Here is a 16912-nt window from a genome sequence, read left to right on the forward strand (position 1 = left end):
AATGAGTAGGATTGCAATCACGCTAATGAAGGGATACATACAGCACAGTATCCTTCTCTCTCTACTTCCTTGCCTAATGCCACTTCCCTTCTCCCACCTCGACCCCCACTCTCCCCCTCTTTCCATCCTCCGTCTTTCCCTCCGCCTCACTTCCCGTCACTCCGGCGTCTCCGCCTCTCCCTTCTTCCATCTCTTCCTCCATCCCGCCATCCCTCCATCGCGCACTCCCTTCACCCCACCTCTCTCTCTCCATCTCTCTCTCTCTTTCTCTCTCTGCCTCTGTCTCCTTCCCTCCACCTCTCTCACTCTCTCCATCCTTCCCTTCATCCCCACTTCCTTCCATTAGCATATGGTGCTCATTATACTGTTGAGCATCCAAGACGTTAGGCAATATCCTAAACCACCAGCAACAGACGTCAAATATTGACACGCGCACACACACACACACACACACACACACACACACACACACACACACACACACACACACACACACACACACACACACACACACACACACACACAATTCCATATAGAATGTTTGAGTGCATACCAATAAAAACAGCAGATTATTGCAGAGTGAAAAAAATACTCCATCTTGATGGATTTAGCTATGGTAGATTAGTGGTTAATCTAGAAACAACATGTGTCAGCGGTAAATTATCTGTCTGTCTGTCTGCCAGGAAGAATACTATGTGTTTTGTAATCCCTGGGTTAAATTACGCTCTAAGAAAGATGCTCCAGACACGAATCTAAAAAGAACCCTTACAAAAGATTGCAGTCAGAGTGCAGTCCAAAACAACATTTTTTTTTTTACTGTAGTAATTTTGCAGGGTAATTGCAGTTACAGTGCAGTATAACTGCAGTTACTGCAGTTCTGCTATTACTGTGTCCAAAATACCATAGTCGACTGCAGTTACTGCTCCCCCCCCCAAAAAAAGAAAAGATGGCAATGTATGTCAATGGTGGAAGGTTGAGGGTTAGACGAACACACATAAACTCTTGAAGAGTCAGGTGTGAGCTATATGTGACGATGTGAGAGGATTACTTTTGTAAGGGGCATCGTTTCATCCCCTCTCCACTACAAGCGGCGGCATGCGGTCATTCCCTTCACTGAACCATAAATACATGAACGAGTTCATATCATTGGTACTCCCTCAGGGACGGTCTGAGGTTAAAACACTAGTAAACACAAACTACTATGTATCCCATAACGTGTATTACATATACAGTTGAAGTCAGAAGTTTACATACACTTAGGTTGGAGTTATTAAAACTCGTTTTTCAACCACTCCACAAATTTCTTGTTAACAAACTATAGTTTTGGCAAGTCGGTTAGGACATCTACTTTGTGCATGACACAAATAATTTTTCCAACAATTGTTTACAGACAGATTATTTCACTCTATCACAATTCCAGTGGGTCAAAAGTTTACATACACTCAGTTGACTGTGCCTTTAAACAGCTTGGGAAATTCCAGAAAATTATGTCATGGCTTTGGAAGCTTCTGATAGGCTAATTGACATAATTTTTGTCAATTGGATGTGTACCTGAGGATGTATTTCAAGGCCTACCTTCAAACTCAGTGCCTCTTTGCTTGACATCATGTGAAAATCAAAAGAAATCAGCCAAGACCTCAGATAATTGTAGACCTCCACAAGTCTGGTTCATGATGACCATTGTTATGTTTGGAGGAAAAAGGGGGACGCTTGCAAGCTGAAGAACACCATCCCAACCGTGAAGCATGGGGGTGGCAGCATCATGTTGTGGGGGTGCTTTGCTGCAGGAGGGACTGGTGCACTTCACAAAATAGATGGCATCATGAGGATGGAAAATCATCTGGATATATTGAAGCAACATCTCAAGACATCAGTCAGGAAGTTAAAGCTTGGTCGCAAATGGGTCTTCCAAATGGGCAATGACCCAAAGCATACTTCCAAAGTTGTGGCAAAATGGCTTAAGGACAACAAAGTCAAGTGGAGTGGCCATCACAAAGCCCTGACCTCAATCCCATAGAAAATTTGTGGGCAGAACTGAAAAAGTGTGTGCGAGCAAGGAGGCCTACAAACCTGACTCAGTTACACCAGCTCTGTCAGGAGGAATGGGCAAAAATTCACCCAATTTATTGTGGGAAGCTTGTGGAAGGCTACCTGAAACATGTGACCCAAGTTAAACAATTTAAAGCCAATGCTACCAAATAATAATTGAGTGTATGTAAACTTCTAATCCAGTGGGAATGTGATGAAAGAAATAAAAGCTGAAATAAATAATTCTCTCTACTATTATTCTGACATTTCACATTCTTAAAATAAAGTAGTTATCTTAACTGACCTAAGACAGGGAATTTTTACTAGGATTAAATGTCAGGAATTGTGAAAAACTGAGTTTAAATGTATTTGGCTAAGGTGTATGTAAACTTCTGACTTCAACTGTATATACTTTAAATACATTAACCTTAATCTAAAAGTACTTCAGTTACTGTACATTTCACTGTATTGATATAGTCATATCAAACCACTTGTCCTACTTCTAAAATCACACTAAACACACAAACACAAGTTGCAAAAGCGGTTTTCTCCTTTCAATATTACTGTAACATGGCGGTTAGCACTAACGCACAGTGTAAGAGTGACAAGTTCATTCATTCACAATTGCCAGCAATGTAGTAATATTGTTCCAAAGGTCGACTAAAGTGCCCCTGAAGTTTATTGAGCTTTATTGAATGAAGAGCCATAAGGAAACTAGACCAAAGGGAAAAATGATCAAGGTGTGCTGAATGGAGTGTACTGAGTAAGGAGGACAAACATAGCCTTTTTCCAAATGGCACCTTATTCTCTATGTAGTGCACTACTTTTGGTTGAAAGTGTGGCACGCACACACACAGAAACACATACATGCGTTCGCACCCGCACGCACACACATAGACTTACCACGTAGTAGAACTGCATGTCCTGCCGCACAGGCTGCTCCATCTGCATCACTGAAGAAGATATTCCATCAGAGACTAAAAACAGAAGAAGTCTCTTTTTTTTCCTTCTCCTCAGAGAGGGGACCAAGGTATGCCTCCTTGACTTTCTTCTCTTTTGCGCTCCTCTCTTTTCTATCCTCTCAATGCTTAGACAGTAAGAGTTTCCTCTCTCTCATTCTCGTCTGTAAAAACAACTCCATCAACGGCAACTGTTGAGTTGTCCATCAGTCAAGAGACAGCTTGAGCCCAGTATGAGCTTGTTGTTGTGTGGTCCCCCCCCCCCTCTCTCTCTCTCTCTCTCGCTCACACACTCCCTCTCTCTCTTTCTCTCTCCTGCTTCTCTCTATCTCTCTGAAGATAGCGCTCAGTTCTTCCTGTGCCGGCCGCTGCTGCGGCCGCTGGATGTGTGTGTGACAGAGAAAGAGTGTGTGAGTGTGTGTGTGTGTTTGTGTGTTCTGTGACAGATAATGCAGTGTGCGCTCTTTGCTGTCAGAAACAGGAAACGTGGAGTTTAGCCCTGATGCGTGCGTTCTTGTCAGTCTGTCCATATGTGTGTGTGTGTGTGTGTGTGTGCGTGCGAGAGCGAGACGGAGTTGGTTGAGTTAGTTGGCAATCACTTTTAGCCCACTGAACCCTGATAAATAGTAACACACACACACACACACAGGGTCAACTTCCGACCTGCGTAACCTCAGGTAATTTCCCATGTAATCTATAATGTCTTGTAATTTGTATGTAATACCATATTTTTACACACTGGCACACATATATCTTATCATAATGATACTGCAGTAGCTGGATTAGGGAGGGGTAGATTATTCATTTGCAAAATGATTTTAGATTACAGGTCAAAAATGAAAAACCCAGAATAGCACGAATAGTCTGTATTGCATTACTTAATTCTGTGATTCCTGGGATTTTCCATTGCAAATAGCAATAGTATTTGTGTCATGATGCATCTATAATATTAACAATAACAAATCATAATAATTTGGTGGGTGCTTGCATTTGTCCTATTTCACACATGTACAAGTGTATTAATACGCATGTGTGAATTTTTGCATATCCTATTCTTTGGCGAGTGGGGTCAAGGCCAGGGTCTGCCATTCAATAGCGACCCTGGAACAATTAGGGTTAAGTGCCTTTCTGAAGGCCAAATCGACACATTTTTCACCCTGTCGGCTTGAGGATTCAGTTACTGGACCAACGCTCTAACCACTAGGCTACCTGCCGCTATGGTTATGTATAACATATATTTTTGTTATTTTGACTGAGAACACTTTTATCATACAGGAGGGATTTTCAACATTTAACATTCCAACTGCTGCCAATTCCATGGAATTCGAGTTCTAGGATCAGGACTGCGTCAATAAAACTATAGTCACTTTTAGTTCCAGTGTGATGTCATCGAGTGATATTTCCATTAGGTGGCGACAGACTCCAGTAGGTTCTTACAGCGAGGGCCATAGGCCTCAGATGCATGTATGTCCCAAATGGTACCATTTTCCGTATGTGGTGCACTACTTTTGACCTGAGCCCATAGGATTCTGGTCAAAAGTAGTGCACTATGTAGGGAATAGGGTGCCATTTGGGATGAATACTATGTTACATAAGTTTGTTTTGGATTTTAATAATGAACTGTCTCTGTGGAATTCCGTTTATTAAAGAAATACCCTCCCTCTAGGTAGACATTTTAATCTGAGAGAAATACAGACACACTCCCACCACTACACAGTCTGAAATACAGACACACTCCCACCACTACACAGTCTGAAATACAGACACACTCCCACCACTACACAGTCTGAAATACAGACACACTCCCACCACTACACAGTCTGAAATACAGACACACTCCCACCACTACACAGTCTGAAATACAGACACACTCCCACCACTACACAGTCTGAAATACAGACACACTCCCACCACTACACAGTCTGAAATACAGACACACTCCCACCACTACACAGTCTGAAATACAGACACACTCCCACCACTACACAGTCTGAAATACAGACACACTCCCGCCACTACACAGTCTGAAATACAGACACACTCCCGCCACTACACAGTCTGAATACAGACACACTCCCACCACTACACAGTCTGAATACAGACACACTCCCACCACTACACAGTCTGAAATACAGACACACTCCCACCACTACACAGTCTGAAATACAGACACACTCCCACCACTACACAGTCTGAATACAGAAACACTCCCACCACTACACAGTCTGAATACAGACACACTCCCATCACTACACAAGACTATACAGTTTGAAATACACACTACCACCACTACACAAGACTATACAGTTTGAAATACACACTACCATCACTACACAAGTCTGAAATACAGACACACTACCACTACTACAGAAGAATACACCATCTGAGGCAGACTCTGCTCGCTACAGAGGGAAGAAAGCATAGCTACCGTTTAACATGGCAAGGCATCTATGAATGTAAATAATATATTTAATTTATGAATACATTGGACGTAGGTTCAAGATATAGATGACTTTTCATTTGTCTTGGACTGACCATAGATGTTTTTTCTTTCTGCTATCACCAGCAATGTTCTTTCATTCAGGAAACACAGATATGATAACAGGGTCGTTTGTGTTCTCTGGGAACCAAATGAAATCAAACGACTCGAAATGAGGAGGGACTATCCTGAACTTGTCCAACAAGAGACATTCATTTTCATTGCAAAATGTTTTCCATGGCAAAACGCTTTGCTACTGTTTTGCCATGGTGGGCACTAATGAATACACCCCAGGTTCAGAAGAAATTCAAAAGGACATCCATAGACAAAATCAGTGTTAAGCAAGAAAAATAATTTATTTGAATGATATAATAATTTGAATCACATTGGCAAGACATACATAGCTGCATGTGTTCAAACCAACAGCTACATAAACCACACTGCTGGATCTGAAAACGGAGGTTCTTGATGATTATCAGAATAATAAATCAGATATGCAGTAGAGTTTTAAATATGTCCTTCCAATGAGAAATAACAAAAATAGAATAATTCCAAGAACTCTCTCTCTCTCTTTGAGTAACCTAACCCAACAAACATCATCTTGTTTCGTGGGTGTTTTTGTGTGTGTCTTTTAACTTAAAGCTTTATTATTGTCCTGGTCCTATACATACAGAGAGTACTGTGAGCAGTTTAACTGCTGTACAACTAATTATCGGTTATACTCATTATACTTTGGGACAGGAGTTTTTCCTGACCACATGACCTGACCGGGAAACACTCTGGGCCAGAGTTATATGCTATTTGTTTCTTATAGCCTATAACTAGGACCCTGAGTTTTTCCTGCATGGTTAGGTAATGTGGTGAGGGGAAATTATGGGGCTAGGTTTCTGTAAGAACGTTGTTGGAAAGAAAATACATATTTTGACAGAAAAATAACTCCTGTCCCTAATCATCCTATCATCTCTATATTTAATCTGAATAAGGTAGTCTAATGGTACTTACACTGTATATACAGATTAACACTTCAACATAGTTTGAAAGGGTGCGATCAAATCTCGTATGATACCCTTTCAAGCGTTAGACCAGAGTAGTACACTAGATAGGGAGTATGATGTGATTTTATTTTTCTGTCATCCCTCCTCTCCCTCTCTCTTCTTCTCTCCCTCTCTCTCTAGACTTGTATTGTTCCGTGGGGAGTTTGGGGAAAGCTTTAAGAGTTGTCCTTCTGAGTCACGGAATAAAGAAGGGAAGGAAAGAAAGAAAGGAAGAAAGAAAGGAGAGAAGAAAGATGGACAGAAGTTGTATTAACCCAACTGTGATCCCCTCTTTTAAAGGAGTGAAATATCCACTCGTGAAATGTTACCCACCTTCTCTCCCTCGCCCCCCCTCCCCCTCCCCCTATCCTCATACCCCTTTCCCTCCTGCTCCCATACTCTGTAATACTCGACCACATTCCTAGACATGGTTGATTGGAGTTTGGAGAGTGGAACCCACTATAATAAATCACTGTATGTGCCAACTGTAGGCTACTGAACAAATCTGTATTTCTTCCTCTGTGTGTGTGTGTGTGTGTGTGTGTGTGTGTGTGTGTGGGTGTGTGGTGCTGTGCAACCATTTCTGTGGCTCGAGCTGGAATCTGCAACTGGATTCAGAGTTACAGTATTTAGTGAGTATTTAGCCTCGGTGTGTGAAAATGTGTTTCTGCCTCGTCCTCGGTCTTGGGCTAAGTCCTCTATCTATTCCTTACTTTTTTTTCTCAACTCTTTCTCTCTCCCTCTTTTCTTTCTCTCTATCGTTATACCTGTGTTTTATGAACAATATAAGGGTACAGCCAAGAGTAGTAATAGTGACGACCACTACTGTAACAGCCATAGTATATGACAGTAGTAACCATATTATACAGTATTACCGTAATAGCCACAGTATATGACTGTAGTAACCATAGTATACAGCATTACCTTAGTAACCATAATAACTACAGTACTTCAGAACAGAAAGAGTAACAACTCTGCATACCTCTAAGGGAGTGTAATATCAAGGTAGCTGAAAACCATAGAATATAATCAGTAGAATGGGCATAGAACCTCTGACCATAGGAATTTGACATTATGGCCCCATTGACTTAAATAGGGGTGTCCATTCTAGTAATTCTATTTCTATGTAGAAAACACAGAAGGTTAAACATCACGCCAGACTACAAGGCAAACTAACACTGAGTTTTGTCATAGTTATTTTTTTGTTGTTGTAGTTCCATTCACTAAATATTTAAAACAAGCGTCACTTGACTATTTATTAATAACGTGTTCATCTACATTTTTTTTCTTCTTTTCATTGTCTTTATAAGTTGTTGTAGTTGTTCTGGTTTCCTGAATGACCGATATAACAAAAAGAGGACCCAGATATTAATCTGGAGTTGTTGAATCTCTGTGTTGTTGCTGGAGGGACAGAGCAGTAGTCTTACAGGGTGTGCTCCCTCTCTTCATCCATAGGGGGGCGCTGTAGCTTAATAGCACCAGGGTTTGCACAGCCCCAACATAATGGTTCTGGAAAAGTGTGGTGAAAGGAGGATGGGTTAAAGATCAGTGTTCACAGTCTGAGTGGGTCCAGAAGTCCACTCTCCTTTCCTTTAAGTACACATCCAGACATTCACACACACTGTCCCTTTTCCATCTGTCTCTGTGTGTTCTTTCACACAATCCACCCTCTTGTTTTCCTTGTAACACGGATGGTTGGTTTGGTCTGGATATATGGACGGATGCACAATGCAGCAGAAGGGGTGGATTGAAAGATGAATTTGAACGTAGCGCTCTTGAACACAACACCAACGCGGCATCCGTTTTTTCCCTTACTAGCAATCATTGACATTCAGGCTGTGTCGTCCGTGAACGTGAAGCTCAGATGCACAGAAAGAATGGGAGGGGTACGGAGGGAGGGATGAGGGGAGGACGAAGAAATGAGGAGAGGAGGGGGGCTACTCTATGGGCAGAGAGAGACAGATGGAGTATGTGTTCCTGCCAGGAAGGAGGACGAAAAGAGAGGGCGAGTGGACGAGAGGAAAGGGCTGCGGCATCACCACTGCACAAAATGGACAGTTTGAGAAAAAAAACATGTGGAGAGGGCAAAAAGAAGAGGGTGATGCATTTTTCAATATGGCCGATGGATGGTTAGCTGTATTCCTGGACTGTCTCTGTTTGTTTTGTGATGGTTGTTAGAAAAGTGGGTTCTAATCACAGTTCCGGAATCCCCTCAGGTCCAGAATCCCCTCTCAGTTCCAAAACGTCACGGAAAACTCCAAAAGACTACAGCCACATGATTCAGACCACTTAATCCTCTCCTTAGGGCGGATAAATGAAGCCCTTGTCTCCACACACACACACACACAGGTCCTAACAGAAACCAGTCTAAACCCTGTTAAATAAACCCAACCCTGTATCATACTCTCTGTTAAGAAAGATCCACAGGGTTCCCTCCATCTTTCACAACTCCCTTGCTGTGTTTGGTTATCATTTCCTGTATACACACACACGCAAGCAAGTACACATACACTCTGGCGGCAGTGTGGGGAGATCCGTCGGTAAGGGTTCGTGGGCTTGTGTTCCATGGCGTTGCTCCTTCAGTTCAGTTGGTTTGATCCTGTTGTGTGCTGTGAGGTGTATCACATAGTCGCCTACTACTGTTAGTAGGCGTACTATTACTATTACTGTTAATAGTACTGTAGTACTACTACTGTTAGTACTACTGTAGTACTTCTGTCCTACTACTGTTAGTACTATTGTACTACTACTGTTAGTACTACTACTGTTAGTACTACTGTAGTACTATTGTACTACTACTGTTAGTACTACTGTAGAACTACTGTTAGTAGTACTACTATACACTGTGGCTCTCCATAGTCTGTTAGAACAGTTCAAGCGGATATATTTCAGTTTATACGGTATGTATGTATGTATATCTTTGTACAGGTTAAATACAATCCGAGAAAACATTTATATGGCCTTCTATCTCGTATGAAAAGATAAACATAAAGAAACGAATAACAGGGATGACACAGGCGTCGTTGTTTCCTCGTTGTTGTAAACTACCTCTGTACGCAGTCGCCAAAGTGCTTTGATTCAAACATAAAGGGTCGGGGCTTGGTACCATGTCCAACTGTCAATCTTCCCGTGGAATGTTTTCGATTTGAACCGTTTTAGTTTTTTTTTGTGTGAGGGACAGAAAATACGACACACACTCACACCATGTCTTCAAAAGACTAGGGTGGCATCTGTCACCATCAAGCATAGGCCTGCGATGTACCCAGTCTTTTCAGTAGGCCTGTAATCTGTCTGTTTAGATATTGATGATTGTTTGCATGGACCATATATGGTATATACTGGTGGTCTTTCCATGGATATTTCAGATTCATTCATTTCCACAAAGATCATTGGGAGTCATACAGTCAGACTCACAGATCGGCTATTATCCAATCAATCTTTCCCTAGTATAGTTTCTCTCTCTCCCTCTCTCATCCACTGTCACTCACATAGCAAAGTAAAAAACCCGAGCGAAAGAATGTGTTTAAGCATGACATTAAAAGTCCTAATTTTCTCCTTTAGATTGAAGGAGACCTCCAAAAAATAATACTCCTTATGATGGAATGGATGGTGTTAAAAACAAAACTCCTTTGATGACCATTGTGACCAACCACTGAGAAGTTAATAAACGTTCATGAAAGGTCAATCAGTGGTTGAGTGGTCTGGTTGGACGTTCCTTTCTCCATCAAAAAGTGGTCATCTATAACTAGATTCAACCTCTACTTTCTCAGGAGATCTCTTGGTCTTGGTAAGGCTACAGTAAGTATAAGAGAGAGAGAGAGAGGATGACCTGGGACAAGTGGTTTAAAAACATTCAATGGTTCAGACTCTCATTGGTCCTGAGGCAGTCTGGTTCCATTATTCCCGGTGGTCATATCCCCTCCTCCGTCCGCCGAGGTCGAGAATTCTGTGACGCGTCGCGCGAGGGGGTTTGTGCTCTTGAGGAGTTCCATGGCAGAGACTCTGGCCCCTCCTGTGCTGGACTTGCTGCCCTTCTTTTGGAGCAGGGCCATGAAGTTGTCATTCCGCGAGGTGGAGCGCGGGGTCGAGCCCAGGGTCAGGGTTCGGATGTCACCACCACTGGTGCTGTGCTTCACCGGGGAGACCAGACTCTGGCGACTGCCGAACGAGTCCCCTGGTTCCTTACGGCCCAGGACTTTCCTTTTTGACCTGTAGGGAGGAGAGAAGAGTAGAAAAGAGGAGAGAAGATGTTAAACACATTAGAATTATTTAATTTTTTTATAAATATGTGTGTGAGTTAGCGTAACTGTCCTTGGTGGAGTGTGTGGAGTTTGGTTTTACTTTCCTTGTGGGAAACAGAAGTCCTGACATGGATAGTAAAACAAGTAACATTCGGACCAGTGGGGACATTTCGCCGGTCCCCACAAGGAAAAAGCGTTTTCAGGCTTAGGGGTTAGGTTTAGTGTTAGAATTAGGGTTATATTTATATTTAGGGTTAAGTTTAGTTTTAGGGTGAGGGTTAAGGTTAGGTTAAGGCTTAGGGAAAATATTTTTTTTAATGGGAATTAATTGTTTGGTCCCCATAAGGATAGTAAAACCAATGTGTGTGTGTATGTGTGTGTGTGTGTGTGTGTGTGTGTGTGTGTGTGTGTGTGTGTGTGTGTGTGTGTGTGTGTGTGTGTGTGTGTGTATGTGTATTGGCATACCTGTGTATTTTGGTGAACAGGTCCTCTGTTGTGTGTGTGGTAGGTGTGTGTCCTCTGACATCATCATCCATTTCCTCTGTGATGTGGAGTTCCGTCTTGTCACTAACGACCAAACTGCTCTCCTCAACACTCTCCGCATCATCACCTGGAAACAATATGATTGGTCAGTTACTCTCTAACGACTGACCAATGAAAACAAGAAACATTTCTATCAACGAATATCAATCAATAAACGAAGAAAACAATTAACAATGACCAATCAAAACAATATTGGTAGTTATGGTTTTTCAATTGCAATGGCAACCACTTACATTTTAACTACAATTGAAGTGAACCTGGAAAGGAAGTTTTGCACTGTAATACTTTCACTCCTGACAGGATCTGAATTCCAGCTAAATTGATTTTCATTTATTAATTCTCCATCATAACATTGTAAACATACCTCTGCCTGTCTCTGTAATGTTGAGCGTCCCCTCCACGTCTGTTAAAGAAGAGTCCTGTAATGAAGACTCCATGGAGCTTTCCTCATCCGTTCCCATTCCCAGGTAATTTTCCTGGTTTTCCTCTTTCCCGGGAATCTCTTCTGGTGGGAACGCGCCAACGGGAGAGCGGAGAGCGGCAGGGCTGTCTGTCTGTATTCCCTGTCTGTCGGTGGTACCGTTGGAGGGAAGAAGCAGGACGTTGGGCTTCTTTGGAACCGGCGGAGGAACCTTGGGGAGAGATTTGTTATTAGTAGAGTGTACATGATAACCAAAGGACAATGTGCTATGTAGCAAGTAAATACATGCAGACAATATACTGTGTAAGTGAGTGAGTGAGTGAGTGAGTGAGTGAGTGAGTGAGTGAGTGAGTGAGTGAGTGAGTGAGTGAGTGAGTGAGTGAGTGAGAGAGAGAGAGAGAGAGTGAGTGAGAATTGACTGAATGACTGACTACAGAACAAAAACATGACATTCATTGAACCATAACCCATTCAGCTGGCCTACCTTGGGTTTCTTCTTGTCCAATTCAGCCAGACAGGATATGGTCATCCTGCTAGGTAGAGACTTGCTCTTATCCTGAGTCTCCAGCACTTCCTGGTTACTGCAGGGAGAGGGGAGAGACCCTCCATCCTCAGGCCCAAGACGGAGCTCCAAGTCAGAGTTGAACTCCGGCTCCATGGTGGGGTCCTCCAGGAGGGGCTGGGGCAGGGGGAGAGGAGGCAGATCGTACAGGGATTGGGTGTGGGGGAAGGAGGGGGCATCGTAGAGGCTCTGGGGGTAGTGGAGGGGGAAGGTTTGGGGATGTTCCTGGGGTCTAAAGGGGCTGGTGGGGTTGTGAGGGAAGGTTTTCTTCAGCTTGGGCTTCCTACCTACCACCATGTAGATGCTGGGGTTAGGCATGGGCCGGGGAGGGTCAACAGGAGAGGCAGGGGGGGAGTCGGAAGCGACGGGGGAGGAGGAGGGGGACTTGAGGAGGATGTTGAGGGGGCGTTTGGGTAATGGAGGCTTGAAGGCCACAGGGGGTTTGGGTTTGGGGGCAACGAGGGGGCCGGGGGTGCAACCGGGGATGACAGGCGGGGGGGAAAGGTCGCGACCCCGCTCCTCCTCAATGATGTCATTAGAGGCTCCATCGAGGCAGTCCTCCAGGTCGGTACGGGAGACAGAACGCAGGCGGATGTTCCGGAGCTCGTTCGTGGTCACCACTGGGAGAGTTGATTGGCTGCCGGCACTCAGTTTACCGGGCTTAGCGGCAGTGGACGTGTCAGAATGGCGCCGGCTGGCCTTCTGTTTTGGTTTGATGGAGGACAAATCCAGATGAGCGTTAACCGGCATCTCGAAGGACAGCCTCGATCGGGCAGCAGGGTCCCGTGGTGATGTAGCTGGCAACGAAGACTTCCTCTCTGGGATTTTGGGGCGCATCTTACACCCCAATGTGGAGGCGGGCCCTGTTGGTGTTCCTGCCACCTGGTTGGAGGGGGTGATGGGCGTCGGAGTTTCTGATTGGCTAGAGTAGCCGCTGGAGGGGGACATGAGTCCTGGTGGCTTGAAGGGGGAGGAAGCTTTGGTCGACTCTGCCTCAACGGAGAGCAGGGAGGGGGAGGTGGCTCTGGAGGTGGAGGGGGAGTCCAGGAGAGACTCGGAGCTGCCCCGAACCTTAGATTAGATTCAATTAAATGTGATTAGATGAAATGTATTAGACATGAATGGTTAAAAAACATGAAAATCATCTTCCTGGTCGTACATCAGAAAAAATCCTACATTAAACCAAGGCTGCCCAACCCTCTTCTAGAGATCTAGTGTCCAGTAGGTTTTCAGTCCACTTATTAGCTGCTCACCAAGGACTTAACTAGATGAATCAGGTATGTTCGGTTTGGACTGAAAGCCTACAGGACTGTAGATTTTCAGGAAGAGGTTTGGGCAGCGCTGCATTACACAATATAGACCAGGCCTGGGTAATTATTTTCCACGGAGGGCCACATAAGAATATATTTTTGCCATTGCGGGCCAGAATCATATTACATAATACCATCGAATGCAGTTTTGTGAAAAGTCCTCGCTGCTTTCGCAATTGAGAAAGCAACTCTTTCGATGTACTTGTCCTCTACTCAGAAGACATATTCCTATATTTCTCTGCATGCTTCGTCTGGAAGTGTCGAGACAAGTTGTAGTCTTTCAAGACAGCGATCCTCTCTTTGCACACAAAGCAAACAGCTTTCCCTGATACCTCAATAAATCCATATTTTGATGTCCACTCTTGCTGGAACACCCTACATTCATTATCTACAAAAACTAATTTTTTAGCAATTTCTAGCTAGCAACTATTTGTAACTGTGACATGTGTCAGCCTGTCAGTCACTCTCTGTCCTCGTTCAGTTGTGATTTATACGTGCTTTCAAAATAAATGTCCCACAAGCGGTGGGAGTTAAATCATTACACAAAGGCGAGTATTCATTGGGCTTTTAATTTGAATAACAAATACGTTTTTCAAAACTTTACTAGCGCAAATTCTTTATGTGATCTGAGCATAATTCCGCGGGTAGTATTTAATCAGGTCGCGGGCCGCATACGGCTCCCCGGGCCGGCCTTTGTCCAGGCCTGATATAGACAGTACATACAGTAAAATACCAAAAAACGGTGACTAAGGTAAGTGCTAATGGCTCTATTCACACTTGCGATAAGTAGACTTAACATGGAAAGTCAAATTTTGACTTATCTCAAGTCTGAAGAGGGCCCTTAGTGTATAGGAGACTCTCTTACCTTCATGCACTCTATAACAGTCGTCCCTGTGGCTGTACTAGACCCAGACAACGACCTGTAGGGGTCAGAAGCTTTCCACTCCTCCAGCTGCCAGTGGGCTGGGAAGGACAGCTCTGTTGGGTCTGGTCCCTGGACCTCGAGGCTAGGGGGTCCGTCCATGCCGCCGTGGCCCAGCTCAGGCTCCTCCAGATCAGGCTTGGAGAGGGAGGAGGAGGAGGGTAGGAGGAAGTCTGGCTGGAAGTCCTGGAGGTGGTCCCGGGGGATGTGGAGGGATTTTGGGCGGCCATCCCGGTAGTGCCCTCCGTTGTGGCCATGCACGCGCCCCTCGGCGTCCCCTAAATTCTTCATGAGCGAGACGCTCCGGACGGGCGGAGGGGGTTTGCGTTTGGACTTCTTCAGCGAGATGGAGCGAGAACGTAACCGTAGGCGACCGTCTGGGGGGAAGTTGCCGTCAGTTACGGAGACGTTGTCAATGCTGTTGCTCCCATCCTCGGAGCTCCCACTGGGGTAGAAGAGGGCGTAGCTCTCGCCCCTCTCACCCCCCTCGCCGCGAGGGTAATGGTGGTGGGGGTGCTGCATCTCTGTTAAACCGCTGCCGCCGTTCCCGTTTGTGCCATTACCGGCTCCAGATAGTCCACCAACGCCGTACATCCCGCCGCAGATGTTATCCGTGGAGCAGAACGAGCCGGAATCCGTCGGCGTAGAAAGAGAACGCTCACGGAACTTAAATGCATTGGCGGCGGCGACAGAACGCGCCGACCTCTCCCTTCTCTCTCCTCCTCCCATCCCTCTCTCCGAACCACTCCGTTCCTCAGTGGGGCTAGCCGCCGCCCCCTCTGTCTCGCTCCGCCTTCCCATCATCATCCCTATGGTGCCTGGGTGCCTGTGTCCGGAAGGTTCTGATATTGACGTGAACGAACTAGAGTGAGACTGCGACCCCGAGCTCACAGAGAGTCCCAAACTGGTCTGAGAGGGGCACATCAACTCCCCACCCTGCCCCCCAACCATCCCCACCATCCTTGCTCCCTTGGGCATGGTCGCCGGGCCCTTCCCCAGCGGACTTGCAGCTAAACTATAACTATAGGGTTCGTTCCAGGCTCCCGGGGAGAAGGTGGAGCCCTTGGGGCCGTTCCAGGACTGAGAGGGGGAGTTGGAGCAGAGGAGGGCGGCAGAGTGGTCCATAGTGCCCAGGGTAGGAGGGGGGTTCCTGGGGGACTGGGGAAGGCTGAGGCTGGGGTCCAGGTCACTATGGGTCTTCCTCAGGGGTATGTGCTGGACAGGGGTGTCTGTGACAGGCTCCAGAGACCGGGGCTGGCCTCCTCCACCGCAGCCCAGGGACGGAGAGGGGTAACAGGATCCCTGGAGGAGGTCTACGCCCAAGAGTTTACCCTCACCTAGGGAGAGAGAGAGAGGGAGAGACTATTGAGTTACTCATGGACAAAAAGAGAGGTTGTTTCATTGATAATGAGGAAGCATACTGACTCACTTAACATCAGAATAATGTTTTCCTGTGCTTGCCTACATTAAGAATGAAACCATATTTGAAGTTTAAAGACATTGGTTAACTCATTACCTTCTACACAGTCATCTCAGGTCTGGTCTGATTTCTTTACATTCATTCATGAAAATAGTGCAAGGAGGAGAAAAACAACTCTCCCTGTAATATATATTTCACTCTACGAATTTCTCTCCTTCCCTCATTTCTCTTGCTCTTTCCCTCTTTCGCCATCTCTTTTTCTCTCCTTCCCTCTCCCTCTGCAGCTTTTTTCGGATAGAGGAGTGGAATGAAGGAAGAGCTGGGCATTGCCATGGCAACAGCTACCTGTTTTGTCATTGGGGCAATGGCAAGATGATGAGAGAGAGAGGGTGCAGCAGAAAACATACATGGATACAGTGCATCTAACTGGAAATCAGGTGCCCACCTAAAATACGCAACACACTTAACCTTACCAAGGTAGTCTCAACACACCTAACTCAGAGACACACAGAGAGAGCGAGAGAGCGAGAGAGCGAGAGACACAGACAGAGAGACACAGACAGAGAGACACAGAGAGAGAGAGACAGACACAGAGACAGAGAGAGACACAGAGACAGAGAGAGACACAGAGACAGAGAGAGACACAGACACAGAGAGAGACACAGACACAGAGAGAGACACAGACACAGAGAGACACAGACAGGGAGAGAGGAGCGACAGACAGAGAGCAGGAGCAGCAGGAGCGAGAGAGAGAGAGCAGGAGAGGAGGAGCGAGAGAGAGATGCAGGGAGAAGGATGGAGCGAGAGAGAGATGCAGGGAGAATGATGGAGCGAGAGAGAGAGATGCAGGGAGAAGGATGGAGCGAGAGAGAGAGATGCAGGGAGAAGGATGGAGCGAGAGAGAGATGCAGGGAGAAGGATGGAGCGAGAGAGAGATGCAGGGAGAAGGATGGAGCGAGAGAGAGATGCAGGGAGAATGATGGAGCGAGAGAG

The 16912-nt window shown here is 45.4% G+C and overlaps 2 protein-coding genes across 5 annotated transcripts in view; both read right to left on the reverse strand.

Annotated features, from left to right (window-relative positions):
* The window catches only part of arhgap36 (Rho GTPase activating protein 36), a 102642-nt gene extending 99257 nt beyond the window's left edge, over positions 1 to 3385 (reverse strand). The window contains exon 1 of the mRNA XM_014207436.3: positions 2932 to 3385. Coding sequence (XP_014062911.1) covers positions 2932 to 2979 — 48 coding nt within the window. The 5' untranslated portion in view covers positions 2980 to 3385. The remainder of the gene's footprint in view (positions 1 to 2931) is intronic.
* Positions 3386 to 5797: 2412 nt separating this feature from the next.
* The window catches only part of LOC106609059 (NHS-like 2), a 148655-nt gene continuing 137540 nt past the window's right edge, over positions 5798 to 16912 (reverse strand). For all 4 annotated transcript variants that reach the window (XM_014207428.3, XM_014207430.3, XM_014207433.3 and 1 more), the window contains 5 exons: positions 14443 to 15836; positions 12190 to 13338; positions 11649 to 11916; positions 11207 to 11351; positions 5798 to 10709 (listed from right to left, as the gene is read on the reverse strand). In XM_014207428.3, coding sequence (XP_014062903.1) covers positions 10370 to 10709; positions 11207 to 11351; positions 11649 to 11916; positions 12190 to 13338; positions 14443 to 15836 — 3296 coding nt within the window. In that variant the 3' untranslated portion in view covers positions 5798 to 10369. The remainder of the gene's footprint in view (positions 10710 to 11206; positions 11352 to 11648; positions 11917 to 12189; positions 13339 to 14442; positions 15837 to 16912) is intronic.

This window comes from Salmo salar, chromosome 07 (assembly GCF_965601325.2).
Source record: "Salmo salar chromosome 07, fSalSal1, whole genome shotgun sequence".
NCBI lineage: Eukaryota > Metazoa > Chordata > Actinopteri > Salmoniformes > Salmonidae > Salmo > Salmo salar.